The sequence below is a fragment of the Salmo salar genome, unplaced genomic scaffold (genome assembly GCF_905237065.1).
Source record: "Salmo salar unplaced genomic scaffold, Ssal_v3.1, whole genome shotgun sequence".
In the NCBI taxonomy this organism is placed as follows: domain Eukaryota; kingdom Metazoa; phylum Chordata; class Actinopteri; order Salmoniformes; family Salmonidae; genus Salmo; species Salmo salar.
Window position 1 is genome coordinate 22,115 of NW_025549366.1, and position 17,649 is coordinate 39,763.

General features: G+C 38.3%; 1 protein-coding gene across 1 annotated transcript in view; it reads left to right on the forward strand.

Annotated features, from left to right (window-relative positions):
- Positions 1–1,798: 1,798 nt before the first annotated feature.
- The window catches only part of LOC123723824 (uncharacterized), a 31,118-nt gene continuing 15,267 nt past the window's right edge, over positions 1,799–17,649 (forward strand). The window contains exon 1 of the mRNA XM_045713194.1: positions 1,799–1,962. Within this exon, the coding sequence (XP_045569150.1) occupies positions 1,905–1,962 (58 nt within the window). The 5' untranslated portion in view covers positions 1,799–1,904. The remainder of the gene's footprint in view (positions 1,963–17,649) is intronic.

Genomic DNA, 17,649 nt, shown 5'->3' on the forward strand with positions numbered 1-17,649 from the left:
CTATGATTACTCTTCTATAGTATAATATCCACCTCTCGTCACCTAAGAAAACTGACCTGCCGGTTGGTTGACCGTGCTGTACAAATGTTCATTCATGGTACTGTATATAAAACAATTAAAAGATCAGCATGTGGAATGTAAGTCATTATGTGCTGTGTGATTGAGTTGTTACTGCTAATGAACAGTCGCCATTTTACTAATATATTGCATCTGTATAAATGCACTGTAAATGGACAACAGAAGGCAGACAAAGACATTTGAAGGATGTTTTTTTCTCCCAGCATGAGTAAGATGCTCGTTTGACTTTTTGTCATTGCTAGATGCTGTCATCTCTCCAAGTTCAAGGTTAGTGAGATAACATTGTTAAGAGTGACATAGTAAGATGTTCACACACTTTAGTTTTAAAGTAGTTTTTCCATTTTAACGATTTTAGTTTCCCCATTAAATGAAATGTTCTAACAATATTTTAGTCACTCACTGTCATCTGTTTAGTAAAAGGCTAGTTAACCTAATATGGAGATGACATTCACTGTCTCTGTGTTCTCAGTTTGTGGGTATAATGATATTGATTAAGGGAACATAAGACTAAGACAATATTCAAGATTTCACAGATTGCCGTAGTGTGAAATACTATTTTCCTCTGATCTCACAGGCCTTCCTCAGCCTAGTCTGACAGTGTGTCCTACAGTCATCAGAGAGAGAGACTCAGTTCAGCTGTCAGACTCCTCCTGTCTCTGTAACGCAGTGTTTCTTCTACAGGAGCTCAGATGAACAGGTCAAAGTTAACCTGCTGAGGTCAAAATACAATGGCAGTACTGTGCTAAAGGTTAGCAGGCTAGATCCATATACAGTGAGTCTTCTACAGTCACAATTCAGGGTAAGAAGACTATCTGAATGTTTGTAAACAATGTACTGTTGTGCCATTTTACCATGTTCCTCATTGGATATTTTAGCATTCTGTTTGTTTTAATGCTACTTAGCAAATTACTTCAAACTGCACGCAGGGACAAGAAAATGGTATCCATAAGTTTATCTAACTCTGGGACATTTGGCCCATAGACTTGCCTGTAACTTGCAAAGACAAAGGGTGGAGCTCTTTGTTCCGGTTCTGATCCTCGTTCTGTTCTCTTCTCTTAACACACATGGACTCAGAACGTTATCAAGCACCTGACCATTTACGAAATGCTTTAGTTCTGGGTTAACCGAGATTGTCTGAAATAATAAGGAGCGATTAGGCTGTCAGTAAATTTGTCATAATCACAAAATGCTAACCGCTCCATTATACTATTCTGACAGAACCTCATCAGAGGAAAGTGAGTTCTGGAGTCATCAGAGAGAGAGAGAGACTTAGTTCAGCTGAGCTGTCAGACACCTTCATCTCTCCATGTGTCTCACATGGAGAGATGAAGGTGTTACTTCTATTAAGAGGGCTGATTTAATCAGCCAGGCTCATCCTGTACGCAGACACTCACAGGAACAGAGCTGCTCACTTGGGCAGGTCAAACAATTCAAGCTGTGATCAAAGTGGCGTTTTACTACGCTTTAGAGATCATAAAGCTCAACCACAAATAAGTTTGTTAAAAACATGACATGAAAAATTTAAACACAAATCTTTTACTCAGACAGCTAGTTTTTTGGTCTTGAAAATGTAATTGAGGCCATCTAGTGATGGAAAATATCAGCTGTTAAAGACAAATAGCTACAGACAACAAAAATAATGACTGATAAATTATTCTGAATGTTCCTCTGCAACATTAGCCACACTTGCCGTATGAGACTGGTTTCTGCTATCTGTGGTTTTCCTGTGAACAAGCTCCACGTCTACTTCTCTATTCAAACAATCCTCTCTGACACAGTCACCATCTTCTGTTAAGTTAGACTAACAGTCTGTAGACGTCTGATAAATGGCATTGTTCATCCCTGATATGGCTGGTCATCTGTTTTTGGTCATCCTCCTTTTCGGTGAGTTATTCCTCCATTCCAAGTTCCATCATCTATTAGTGCTACAGGATTCTCTCTCCTCTTTAATATTTTACTTCAGGAAGTCTTTATATATTTCTGAATCTCATGGCTGTAATAAGTGTCCTATTCCATTGATCATCTTATTGATGTATTTTTCTCTATCATTATATTTTGTTCAGATCAGAATGACTACTGCTTGATAACATGCCAATGGATCCATTGTAGTATATGATACTTTACCAACTTATGATACTTTACCAACTTCAGGAAAGTGTTCCTGTCTCTCATGTTTATTTATTATTTAGAAAGGCACATTTTCCTGATCAAGACCTAATTTGTTATTTCCAGACAGCTTCCAATACATCGAAGCCCAAGATCATTACCAAGGTCACCGTGAGTGTTAAAAACTGGAATTATTTAACGTTTATTACTTAAGTTTTTATGAATAACTATTTTTACTAAATAATATTACCATCAATCAATCAAAGTTATCTTGTTAACCTAAACTGCATAATTGTAGATGCACTGATATCATCTAATAGACAACAGTGACTTCATTGTTTTTGTTTTTGAAACGTATTTCAAGTGAAACAATATCTATGAGTACTTAAACATTGAACATGAATTTATAATTAAATGACAAGTGACACACTCCATCATCCCCCACGTTATTCAAGCAAGCAAAATAGTCTTGCGATTAAATTTGATTTCACACGAGAGAATATAAGGAATTAAATGAACGGCAATAATTGTAAACACATGATTAAATGGCATCATAAAAAGGCATGATATCAAATAAGACATGCTGTTACTTAATATAAAGAGAATGGCAGGAATTAGTTTACTAAGAGTCAGTATCTCTTGTGACATATACATTCAAATAGAGTGATGTAAAAAGGAGTCTCTGTCTTTTCCCAACAGAATCAAAACCGGACATTATAGTCCAATTTGATGAGGACTTCACCATCATCTGTTTGATTCCTGGATCCGTCAGTCCTGACACCACCTGTAACCTGTATGTTGGAGAGGAGAGTCAGCCATCCTTCACAGCAAAGATCAAGAAGAGACAATCCACCTCAGCACCCAGACAGGAGTTCTGTCAATTCACTCCAAATCATAGTGATCTGATCAGTCGTCTACAGTCAGTGAGGAGTAAGGAGGTGAGCTGTGACTACAGAGTGAGCTCAGGACCAAACTCTCTCTCCACGCAGTGATGGGTACAGCTTTACAGGTGAGTCATTATCTAAACAAATCTATCAGGGCTGCAGGTCTTCATTATCTGACTCACTTTGATTTTAAAATATTCTTTAATGACTATTTTCATTCTGACCTACAAACTAAATACCACATTTCAATCCCCAAAATGTTTTTAGATCTGGTGGGAGTTTACATTAGTTATCCAACAACTAAACACTTTCCAACAGGTAGGCTACACATTAGTTTTGTTTAATCTTTTAAATGTACTTTGTGGTGCTTCTTAGGGCTGTGGAGGTCTCAACATTTCGTCAGCCGGTGATTGTCAAGCAAATAACTGTCGGTCTCGCGGTATTTGACCGTTAATTAACATAAACACATTTAGCACCTCCTGTCTTCCACACATAGCCTACAAGCCATTTTAAAAAGTCTAATAAATCCAATTAATATAGCCCACACCTTCACAATAAATCCATCATTTATTTTAGACAGGTCTACAGAAACATATGAAGAATATTTTATCTATTTCAGAAGAAAAGAAGAGCATACTCTGAGTTGTCCTTCTGTTAGGGCCTGATGTGGCTATGCCAAATACTGTGGGCTACACTAGTTCTTTTAGCAGACAAGATTTGCTAATAATTCTGTGGTATTATTTTGTATTATTTTATAGTATTAAGAAAACAATTGAACAAAGTAAAAACATTTAATATAAATATTTTCTTAAAGGATTTGAGGGAGTGAGCACACAGCTATCCTGTGTTGAGCGGTTAACAAAGAAATAAGTACTCCTATATGCTTAATTTAGAGTTATTAATGTAACTATAGTTGTTCTACAAACGATGGGCTACATGTTTAGATTTTTAAAACACAGTAAGGCTGAATGATGAGACTCTAATGATGATTTGAAAAACGTTGCTTGAAAGGCATGATCTCTGCTCTGTTTTTTGCGCAGGCTGTACACACTCCAGTAGTCTCTCATTCACTATTTGACAAGCCATTGTAAATGCCTCGAATTACATGGCGGCATCCCCTATGTTTCCGTAATGCACCTAAAAAAAAATCCATGCCTTTTGCAGCCCGGAGTGCTGCATTGCGCCCTTCTCCCTCAGTGTGCTGAGCTATCCAAAGCTTTTTCACTCACAAGGCTCTGTCACCTGATCGGGTCTTTCTCAAAGACTACAAGTTAAAACAGACACAGCAGGCCACACGTCCACCCTTGCCCAATTCCGAGGTACCTATTTAAGATATTGGAAGAACTGTCCACATTTACTTTTACTTTACTTTATCAGCCAACAAGAGGCCTAACGAACAGCAAAAGCACTAGCCTTTGTCAATCTACTATCCCCATAGTACAAAATTCGACCTATTCTATTCTGTGCGAGAAATAAATATTCCAGACATAGTCTGGGACAGTTGTGGTATGTGATAGATCTCAAATGAATACAACAGCAAAGGGTACATGGTAGTAGGCTATAAAGTGCAAATGTTCCATTTGCGGAAAACAGCATTATCAAATGTGACCGCAAATTCAGTTATGCGTGTCATGTTTTTATTTTAAAGGATTCATTTTTATGGTGAAAATGATCTTCCTCAAACTTGAAACTCATGCGCTGCTCATGCGCTGCCTGTTAACTTCTTTAAACTGCTTAAAATGTAGAGCCTATTTGGCCACTTTAGTTGTGATATAAACCTTATTAAAACATATAGGCCTATGGACTAGGCTACATGAGATGATTGACTGATTCAAACAAGTCGCAAAAGAAAGGCATTGTTTCTTATGCTGGGCATCGTTCACAAATGATAGGCTAATATTGTCACCCATCAGACTATTCTTGATTTAATCTTGTCTTTACATATAGTAAACAATATATGTGTGACATTTGTTTTGATTTAGAATGGATCATTATCATGCAACTGTATTGAAACAGTGGCAGCGGGAAAAATACATGTCATCTATGCCCTTAAATAGCGAATGGAGGACGCTTTTTCCCGTGGTTTATTTTCATGTCAGCCAAGGTAGGCTATACCATTTCATAGCTATAGGCTATTTCATTTTTATTGCTAAGTATCCAATTGTAAGTACACAACACGTCAACCCTATACTTATTAGATGTCTCGAGTATTCATTTGAATAATTCATAATTAATGAACGATTAATATGAATAATGTACCTCAACTCAAACTACGGATTTTGAAAGAAATCAACAATTCTAAATAAGATAATGTCCATTGATGTCACGTCCTGACCAGTAACCGGGTTATTTGTTATTGTAGTTTGGTCTCAGGACGTGGCAGGGGGTGTTTATTTTACTTGTGGTTGGGGTTTGTTGGTATATGTGTTTATGTAGATGGGGGTGTTTGTTTAGAGTAGTCCGGGGTTTTTGGTTATGTTCTATGTTGTGTAGTTCTATGTTAGATCTAGGATGTTTAGTTCTATGTTTAGTTAATTGGGGATTGGGCTTCAATTGGAGGCAGCTGTTCCTCGTTGCCTCTGATTGAAGGTCCTATGTATAGGGGTGTGTTTCTTATGGGAGGTTGTTATTGCATAGCTGTTTGTAGCCTGCATTACTGTTTGTCGGTGGCCGGTTTCGTTTTCTTGTTTTGTGAAGTGTTCTAAATAAAGTTAAAATTAGCACTCAACCCGCTCTGGCGCCTTTGGTCCACTTATATGACGGCCGTTAGCAATTGATATTGTTTTCATTTCAGAAACCTTACTTGTCATCCTGACTCCTCATTCTACTGAACCAAATGCTCCATTCATCACAACCTCTGAGATCTCTACAGAAACACCACTGACCCCACACTGACTCCAATGGGGAAAAGGTAAGAATAATAGCACAGCATTGTGGTTTAACAGGACAATAGAATCTGCTGGTGATTCTCTCTGACAACAAGTACAAAATGTGTAACACTTGACATATTTACTTTTAGAATGATCTTATACTGTAACCCTTGGTTAGCTCCATGAACAATCCAAAGTTAATTGAGGATTGTCATTCCCAACATTCAGTGCCTTTGGTATTCCAGACCCCATGACTTTTCCAACATTTTTGTTATGTTTTACAGCCTTGTTTTCAATGCATTAAATTGTTTGATCCATATTCACAACAATAACCCATAATGACAAAGCAACAAAAGGTTTTTAGACATTTTTGCTTATAATAAAAAGAAACTGAAATATAATATTTACAAAAAAAAAGTATTCAGACCCTTTACACAGTACTTTGTTGAAGTATCTTTGGCGGCAATAACAGCATCGAATCTTCTTGGGTATGACGCTACAAGCTTGGCACACCTGGATTTGGGAGTTTCTCCCATTTCTTCTCTGCAGAAGAATGGGATAATGTTATTATGCTCTTTGCCGGGGGATGGCTGCTGTTTTACGGGCTCCTAACGAGTTGTGCTATTTTGTTAATTTTTTCACGTTATTGTGAAGAGCTTCTGGATATCATAAAAAGCCGATTTCTCACCTCGAACTGGACAAAGATTTTTTCTTTAAACGAATCCGAAAGCGAACGATATACTGCTTTCTCAAGAACAGGCTCAAATCCTTGTCATTTGCGTGAAGAAAAAGACGGATGAAAAGGGAGCGGAGATCGGGCTGCCTTCTGAAAATTTGTAGGCGAGTGAGTAAACCTCTACTACCATCTGTTCTATTGACCAATGTGCAATCATTGAAAATAAAATGATGATCTGCGATCAAGACTGTTCGACCAACTGGAGATTAAAAACTGTAATATATTATCTTTTACCGAGTTGTGGCTGAATGACGACACGGATAATATAGAGCTGGCTGGGTTCTGTGCATCGGCAGGACAGAGAAGCTACGTCTGGTAAGACGAAGGTGGGGTGTGTATCCTATTTGTCAATAACAGCTGCTGACGATGTCTAATATTAAAGAAGTCTCCAGGTATTGCTCGCCTGAGATAGAGGACCTCATGATAAGCTGTAGACCACACAATCTACCAAGAGTTCTCATTTATATTATTCGTAGCCGTCTATTTACCACCAGAAACCGATGCTGGCACTAAGACCAGCATGTCACGTGCAACCAGAGGAAAAAAAAACTCTAAAACCACTTTACTCCACACACAGACGCATACAAAGCTCTCCTCGCCCTCCATTTGGTAAATCGACAAAATTCTATCCTCCTGATTCCTGCTTTACAAGCAAAAACTAAAGCAGAGTACCAGTGACTCGGATAATACGGAAGTGGTCAGATGACGTGGATGCTACACCACAGGTCTGTTTTGCTAGCGCAGACTGTTCCGGTATTCCTTCAATGGCATTAAGGAGTATACCACCTCTGTCACCGGCTTCATCAATAAGTGCATCAACGACTTCACCCCCAAAGTCATATATTAGGAGTGTGTTTTTCACCTGGGGGTTTGTGGGTTGTTGTTTTAGCACTGCTTTATGTTAGCCTGCTAACTGTTCCGTCGGTCTATTGTTTCTTTGTTTTTGTGTTCATTTTATTTAATTAAATAGAAAGATGAGCATTCACATCCCGTCTGCATTTTGGTCATCCATTCACCACGACAGCCGTTCAACATGATTAAGATGTGAATCCCTACTACACCGGCTCTTGACGCTAGTTGGTCATGTGGCAGGGCTTGAAACCACTATTACCGACTACAAAGGAAATCCAGCCACGAGCTGCCCAGTGATTTCGAGGGCCTACTAGACTTGAGCTACATGCCTTTATGCTCGCTTCGAGGCAAGCACTTGTTAAATCTACCTCGAAAGGATAAAGATGGATTTGCCTCCACACTCTACAGTTTCCCCATGTGTATCAAGCACAGGAGGTTGATGGCACCTTAATTGGGGATGGACGGGCTCAATGGTAATGGCTTCTGTGGAATAGTATCAGGTATTCCATTTATACCATTTTAGCCATTATAATGAGCTGTCCTCCCTCAGCAGCCTTCACTGGTATCAAGAATTGTTCACCACCGAAAGGACATCCAGCCAACTTGAACTGACTGTGGAAATTGAAGTCAACATGGGTCAACATCCCGTGTGGAATGCTTTCGACACCTTTGTGAAGTCTATGCCTCGACTTAATTGAGGCTGTTCCGATGGCAAATAGGGTGGGGGAGGTTACGACTCAATATTTAAGGAAGCTGTTCTAATGTTTGGTTTACTCAGTGTGTAGCCCTAAATCAATGAAGTAGCATTTTACTGCATTCCACAGTACGTATATTATAAAGATATCCCTCTCTGGATCTCTCTCCTCTCTCTTTCATCAGAGCCACTTGATTTCCGTGGCGTCACATCCTCACTGTGTTTGTCCTACTGGCTACCTGTGGATTAATTATACACTACATCATCTCCCATCAATGCCCTAAAGGTCAGTTTACCTGTCAATCACTTCCTATAAGCCAGTAGGAAATAGTCATGTGTAAATTGCTGTATGTATGATGATTTGGGACTTGTTGCAAGGCTAAGTAAAATAAGTAAATCAATGTGATTTCGTGTACATGTCGTTAAGCTAAAGGTGTAGTGAATATGACATGTACACAGAACATCATGTCTTTTCAGCTGTTCCAAAGAGAAGCAGTGAGGAGGTGGACCAGAGCAATGAAGACTTTTCAAGTTGACATGTGCTAAATCAATTGTAAATCACTGTAGCATACCTACAAACATACACTACACGCACACACACAAAACTTATGTTTACATTTAAAAATATATATATATTTTCACACGTTTTATGCATCTTTTGAGATATCTGTGATTTTTCTTTTCAAATTGAGTGCATGATAGTGTTACTTGGCAAGTTGAAAACTTAATGTACAAAGTGTACACATACTTACTTGACCCGTACAAAAACATTAAGAAACACCCTCCCCCAGTTTGAAGTAAGTTACTAACGGGCGTTAGGGGCATGGACTCTATAAGGTGTTGAAAGCGTTGCCCACAGGGGATGCTGACTCCAAGAAGCTTCCCACAGTCGTGTCAAGTTGGATGGCTGTCCTTTGGGTGGTGGACCATTCTTGATACACACGTGAAAACTGTTGAGTGTGAAAAACCCACCAAGCGTTGCAGTTCTTGGACACAAACGGCTGGCACCTACTATCATAACCTGCTCAAAGGCTACGTAAATATTTTGTTTTTCCCAATCGATGTCTCCAATTGTCTCCAAGGCTTAAAAATCCTTCTTTAATCTTGTCTCCTCCCTTTCATCCACAATGATTGAAGTGGATTTAACAAGTGACATAAATAAGGGATCATAACTTTCTACCTGAATTCACCTGGTCAGTCTTTGTCATGGAAAGCAGGTGTTCATAATGTTTTGCTTTGTACACTCTGTGTACAAACATACATACATTTGCACACATTAAGCATTTTTATTTAACACCGCAAACATGCAATCAAGTGTCCTTTCTATAATCTTTGTTGAAAAATTGACTGCATGATAGTGTTGAAGGCAAAGATTACTTGCAATGTTTATTACTTTCAAATAACAGTTTGTCTCAGGGATCTTTATTTATTTACAAACACAATATGTAATAATCTGTTTAGCCTGGATCTGTTTTCATTACTCTATTGCTAACTCCCTATGTAATTGCCATGTTTACAAATATTTCATAAGGAGTTGGCAAGAGAGCATAAAAACAGACTGGAACTCAGGCTAGAGTCTCAGATTGGTATTAACATGTCAATTATACATGTATTATATATATATATACCCACTAACAGGGTATGGTAATAAGTTCTTGATAGCAGTGTAGTTCTAGCGTCCCTTCAGAAAGCTGTCCAGTATGCGGTCTCCCAACTGCGAGAGCCAGTATCCAGCCATGGCCACTCCAACCATTATCTATTTCACTTTGCTATGGTAATGTTAACAAATATCTTTCTCTTTGGCGCCAATAAAGCCCTTGAATTGAATTGACCAAGAGAGAGATTTACCAAAATACGCCTGTAGTAGAAAGTTAACAAAAAATAGACAAGATCCTTTAACGATAGAGACAAGTACTTTTTATTTATGGAAAAATTACACTGTCAAACGTATATCCTATTTTACTTGCTTTACTTACTTATGGAGTTGCCTTCTCCAGATTATTTGTTTTTAAAATCATATTTCGCTTTATCTGGAACGCTAAGCCAGACAAGATTACACATGCCATTTATATAATGAATATCAGTTTGGGGCTGAAATTATTAAATATTAAAGCACTAAACATCTCACTTCAGAAACTTAAACCCGATCTTTGTTCTCCAGTAGATTCATAAGAAAGGCTCATCCCTTGTTCAAAAAATGTCCTATTTGCTTTTATACAGATTGCTACTTCTCATTTTCGGTTTAATTGAAAATGAAACCTTTTCAAAGTACATTATAACAAATATTATAGTTAAACTCATATTCGGATTGAATAAAACAAATACACATAGCCGACAAGCCATTTAAAAAATTTAATAAATTCCAATTAATATAGCCTACACCTTCACAATAAATCCATAATTTATTTTGTGACAGGTCTACAGAAACATGATATGAAGAATATTTAATTATTCTCAGAAGAAAAGAATAGCATACTCTGAGTTGTCCTTCTGTTAGCCTGATGTGGCTATGCCGAATGGCTGTGGGCTACATTAGTTCTTTTAGCAGACAAGATTTGCTAATAATTCTGTGGTATTATTTTGTATTATTTTATAGTATTAAGATTACAATTGAACAAAGTAAAAACATTTAATATAAATATTTTCTTAAAGGATTTGAGGGAGTGTAAGCATTTGGTGTTGAGCGGTTAACAAAGAAATAAGTACTCTTAAATGCTTAATTTAGAGTTATTAATGTAACTGTAGTTGTTCTACAAACGATGGGCTCCATGTTTAGATTTTTAATACACAGTAAGGCTGAATGATGAGACTCAATGATGATTTGAAAAACGTTGCTTGAAAGGCAAGGATCTCTGGCTCTGTTTTTTATGCAGGTTGTACTTATACTCCAAGTCTGTCATTCACTACGTTGACAAGCCATTGTAGTCAGGCCCAAATTAATGGTGGAATACCCTATGTTGCCGTAATGCACCTTTCAAAAATCAAGCCTTTTGCAGCCCGAGAGTGTGCATTTGCCCTTCTCCACCGAGGTGCTGCGTATCCGAAGCTTTTCACTGGCCAAGGCTCATCTGTCACCTGATCGGGTGCTCCCGAAGAACCTAACGTTAAGACAGACTACAAGGCAGGCACACATCTGCCCAATTTCGAGGTGCCTATTTAAAGATATTAGAAGAACTGTCCACATTTACTTTTTTGCACATTTTTACTTTTTCGGTCAGCCAAGAAGAGTCGCCAACGAACAGCAAAAGCATTAGCCTATGTCAATCACAATATCCCCAAAGTACCAAATTCAAATTCTATTCTATTCTGTGTGAGTAATAAATATTCCAGACCATAGTAATAATCCCACATCCCTAGGTGTGTTGGTCGTCTTTCTCTAGTTAGCAGATAAAAACCTAAACAAATAGAATAGCTTCATCTTACCCATTTTTTAAATTAAAACATTTCCCCTGATTTAAGAAAAGAGGATGATATTTCATTAATTAAATCAACCCATACGAGATACCTATTTTGTATAATCAGATCCAATGACTTTGCGCCTTGCACCAGGTTCGAATACTAGTTCTACTTTGACAACTGACATCCCAAAGTGGCCACAGGATTTTAGTTTATTGGCACAATAAATTGTGTTGTGTGTTAACTGTTATTCAAAGAAATTGTGGCCTGGGTAAATCCATCCTCCAGCTGACTAATTTTCTTGTCTTGAGACAAATGAAACAACTGAGACATACCACTCTCACAATATAAATGTAGATCAACTCTTGAGATGCCAGTATTGACCCTGAGAATACAAGCTAATGTCCTTCCCAATGTCACCAAACAGAAACAGCTGTGGGAATAAGGCAGGGAGCAGTGGGTGTGGCTTCTGGAGTGGGCATGTTGGCTGATGGGATTGACAGCTGTCTATCTCTGGAGGAGGACCAGTGAGTACTTCTGATCCTGCATAACAAATAATTTGCAAACATTTTCCTTCTCATGTTAATGTAAGTGCCTTTGACATGGGTTAATCTTTCAACTCCTTTTGGTCATATTGAATAGGGTAGGCTATATTGAATATAATTAATTTAGCCTAATTTGTTTTTCAGAGAAGAACAATTCTCAGAGGTAATAATTCCCTTGTGAATATGATGCAGATTGTTTCAACCTTTAGTTCTGTATTGTCCATGATGAGATGTTCTTACCACAACCTTTCTCATACTTTTTATGTTGTACAGACCTACATCCAGACAGATGATCACAGCCAATGTATGTTCCAAAACAAAATACATCAAACATACACACACTACTAACACAACTACACACATGCATGTACAATCACAAATTGTAATTAGATTTTAATTTTGTTTCTGTTGTAGGTGATTTGGTGATGGGAGCTGTGAGCAGTGCAGGCATGTTGGATCTAAGGGATGCTGGGGTCTATTCTCTCATCACCACTTTACCGTTCACGTTATTGCCCTCAGGTGAGTTTGTATCAGATTGTCTTCTGTCCCTGTCTTCTCGACCTGGGACGGGAATTTGGGACCCTCAGCACAATAACACTTTGTCACTCAATGTCAACCGTACTAAGTTAAAACATCAAATAAATCCTCTTGGGGCTATGGGGCAGTATTAGAGAATTTTGAAAAATATGTGCCCATTTTTAACTGCCTCCTACACCAACTCAGAAGCTAGAATATGCATAGTATTGTTCAGGTTTGGATAGAAAACACTCTGAATTTTCTAAAACTGTTTGAATGGTGTCTGTAAGTATAACAGAACTCATATAGCAGTCAAAACCCTGAGACAAATTCTGACAGGAAGTGGATACCTGATGTGTTGAATTACCTTTAAGCCTATGCCATTGAAACACACAGGGGCTTATTAATTGTTGAGCACTTCCCTATGGCTTCCACTAGATGTCACCAGTCTTTAGAAAGTGTTTTGAGTCTTATACTGTGAGAACTGAACGAACAAGAGCCTTGGAACGGTGGTGGCCGATTAGACTCTGGCGCGCGAGTTCATGTTTGGGTACTCTCATTCCAAAACGTTTTAAAAGAGAATGCAAACGTCACTTCTTGAATATTATTCATGTTCTGGTTAAAAAAGGCACTAATGATTTATGCTATACAACGTTTGACATGTTTGAACGAACGTAAATATTTTTTTCCCTCGCTCATGACGAAGTCCGCTGGCATTAGATCATGTACTAACAACACGGAGCTTTTTGGACATAAATTATGAGCTTTTTCGAACAAAACTACATTTGTTATGGACCTGGGATTCCTGGAAGTGACATCTGATGAAGAGAATCAAAAGTAATGGATTATTTACATAGTATTTTCAATTTTAGATCTCTCCAACATGGCGGTTAGTCTGTATCGCAAAGCGTATTTTTCTGGGCGCAGTGCTCAGATTATTGCAAAGTGTGATTTCCCAGTAAGGTTATTTTTAAATCTGGCAAGGTTGCGTTCAAGAGATGTAAATCTATAATTCTTTGAATGACAATATAATATTTTACCAATGTTTTCGAATAGTAATTATTTAATTTGTTGTGCTGCTTGACTGGCGGTTATTGGAGGGAAACGATTTCCTCAACATCAACGCCATAGTAAAACGCTGTTTTTGGATATAAATATGAACTTGATAGAACAAAAATGCATGCATTGTCTAACATAATGTCCTAGGAGTGTCATCTGATGGAGATTGTCAAAGGTTAGTGCATCATTTTAGCTGGTTTAATGCTTTTGGTGACGCCTGTCTTTGAATTGACAAACATTACACACAGCTTTTGTCAATGTACTCTCCTAACATAATCTAACTTTATGCTTTTTGCCGTAAAGCCTTTTTGAAATCGGACAACGTGGTAAGATTAAGGAGATGTTTATCTTTCAAAGGGTGTAAGATAGTTGTATGTTTGAGAAATTTGAATTGACATTTAATTGTTTTCAAATTTGCCGCTCTTGATATTTCACCTGTTGTTGATTGGGTGTACCAGGGGTGGGACGCTTGCGTCCCACACTAGCCCATAGAGGATAAGGTGTTAGTCAGAGCATCTTGAAAGCATGAGATCAGAGATGTAAGTCTACAAGGTGATTTGAGACAGGAAGAGAAGTGTCAAGTGACATTAAGCATAGCAAAGTAACACACACAACCACACCCACACTTACGCGTGAGCGCACACACACACACACAGAAATACACAGAAACTCTAACTCAGGCTCCCTCTGTGTTGTACAGGCCCTGTTGAAGAGAATGGACAGTCATCTGAAAAAGACAATGTAAGTTCAGAATCACCCACTGTGTTTGGTGATTGTGAACGACTCTCAGTTTCAGATTGATGTTACATCTTTTTAAATTACATTACATTTACAGTACTGTAGAATTAAAGGACTGAAGTTAAACTGTCTGTTTCTTTTCTCTAGTCTGATACGTACCACGTATACAGCTCAATCCCCGACAGACCAGCAACCTCAGCCCAGACGGATGGGTTGTACAGTCTTCTGCAGACACACTGACACTACACCACTGGCTTCTGTTACATGCCTTTCCATAATATAGGTTACTGTGTTACTATTTTTATTCAAGGGTTTTGGAGGGGTCATACTCCCTTTAAACATTTTTTTCTTTTCCCACCCCTCAGTAAATGCTAAATATATGCTGTATTTATATATATTCTGTCATCTGTGTTATACCGCCTTCCATAACTGTTGAATAGAATTAATAAAAAAAAAAAATGAAATCAAAATAAATACAAATATAATATAATATTTTGGTTTTAATAATGTTTACATTGTTGGCAACATCAGATAATCAATACTGAAAAAGACAGATTTCCTAAATACTATTAAACTACCCATTCCCCATGTTTACCCGTTATTTTCCAAGTTCCCCGTTTAACTTCAGCACTTCAGTCTCCCTCCAATGTGCAGTGTTGTAGACATGTTCTAGCATTTTAGTCCAATGACTGTGGAGCAGTTAAGATGAAATTGGACTTTCATTTAAAAAAAATCTCCAGTTAACATGGGAGATTAGCCTCGTTTTACCTTCCAGATAAGGCTCTTGAGGTACAGTAAATACAAAATCAAATGCTTTCTTTGTCACGAATCCCACCGAAGGTACTCCCCTGCCTGCTCGGGCGGCGCTCGGCGATCGTCGTCGCCGGCCTACTAGCCGCCGCTGATCCCTTTTTCCTTTTCGTTTGGTATGTCTTATTGTTTGCACCTGTTCCTTATTTGTGTCTCTTGATTTATGGTTATTTAAGCCTGTTTAGCCCGCCCAGGTTTGTGCGGGATCATTTTCGTCAGAGTGTTTTTGTTGTTGGATGTGCTGGCGATCTACTTGGGTTATTTTATATGCGTACTGTGGACCCGTTGTAATTGGGCACTTTGCATTTCACGCCGGTTGTTGGCGTCGACCGTTTTTTGTATTTAAGGAATAAATACATTTTTTTCCTTACCTCTGCTCTCTGCGCCTGACTCCTACCACCACTCCTAGCATTCATTGACATTCTTGCTCTGTTTGAAATGTCCTTAGCTGTAAAACAAAAAGCAAGCAGAATAAATTGACTTCAACAGTTCCCCCCATCGTTGTTAGTATTTTACATTATTTGATATTGATCTTGATTATTTAAGTTAATGCTAAAAATATGTACTGTTATCTATGTCATCAATTTCAAGCCATTGGTGAAGACCAAGGTGCTATTTTCCCAGGTTTTTCTTTTCAGTCCATATAACTACCCTGTCATCGAAACAGAACCTCTTTTGGTCGGTTTCCCAGAGACAGTTATGCCTAGTCCTGGACTAAAAAGCATGTTCAATGGATAATTTACATATTTTTACTCCAGTGGTAGGCTTAATCTGGGTCTGGGAAACCAACCATTGGTGTTATGGACTACAGGTAGTCAAGGACATTGATCATTTTGCTCTTGCATCCAGATTCTCTGTATTGTGGTCAGTTCTACTGTGATGGGACAAAGAGGCCTACATTCTCCTGCAGCAGTCAGAGACAGTCTGCAGATCACACACAAACCAGTACATGTATGCTGTCACGTATCCATACCTACAAACAGATGCACGAAAGTGCACACACACACACACACACACACACACACACACACACACACACACACACACACACACACACACACACACACACACACACACACACACACACACACACACACACACACACACACACACAACAGGGTGGAAAGGCTCTTTCCGCATCCTATACTTCTGAAACTTCAGCGTATCACATTTCAGACACTCGTGTTCAGAAGGCATTGATGGAAATACTGTTGAACCAAACCTCAGATACCTCAGATACATTTAACTGGAAACAGTTCAACGTCTTAACCAGACTATTTTAGCAAAATATGAAAACCCAAACTATAATTCATCCTCCAAAAATACCAATTTGAGAAACAAATTCATGTTTCTGACTATTGCAACAAGCATCTCATGAGCGATGAAACCCCACTTGTCATGCTATATTTCCATGGAAATATTCAGTGTTGTTTTCTGCTTACGTATCTGCACCTCTGTTATCTTATTAAGCTAATAACTACAGCAGATAGGAAAAATATTGCCTCTAATGCACACTGTGCCGAGTCATATGGAGCCACAGCAAGAATGTTTCTAATTTTTTACTTCTGGATGTTGGCAATATATACACTGTAGTTGTACATGAAACCTGCTTTTTATTGTGCAGTGTAGTTGTCAAAGTCAAACAGGTTAAAGAAAGCCTGAATAAAAGTAATTTCCTCTGACAGATAAGCAAATGGTTTTGGGTCATGTTAGGAGAAGGAGACATTGACCTCTCCCCAACCACCCATCACACCAGTTGATGGACTTTCTATGTGGTTTTAATGTGAGCAGCCTCCTCATCCTCCTCTCTATTTAAACCATTCTCTCAGACACAGACACCATACTTATTATGTAGTTAGTGACCATCTGTTTCTCTGAAAAACTGCAGTGAAACATGAAACTCATTACAAAAAGTGAGATCAAAAGTGTTTTATTATTCTTTATCATTCTTAAAGGGATAATCCACTCCAGAAACGAAACTCGTGAAACACCTGTCAATTTGATGATCGTTTATGTTCTATGAGTGTGTAGTGGATTTTTGTTGTTGTTGATTTCACATAGAATTCACATTAGTTGACGACTCAACCAAATGTAAATCAAAACTAGACGTTTAACTGACGTCTGTGCCCAGTTTGTATTTACACATGTTAGTTACAAAATTACGTCAGATCAGACTTCATATTTAAATGTATCTCACACCTTGTATGAGCAATGGTAATACGTTTCTAGAATATTGAGTTGCACCACCTCCCCCCATATGTCGATTCCAATGCTTCCCACAGTTGTGTCAAGTTGGCTGGATGTCCTTTGGGTGGTTGACCATTCTTGATACACACGGGAAACTGTTGAGCGTGAAAATCCCAGC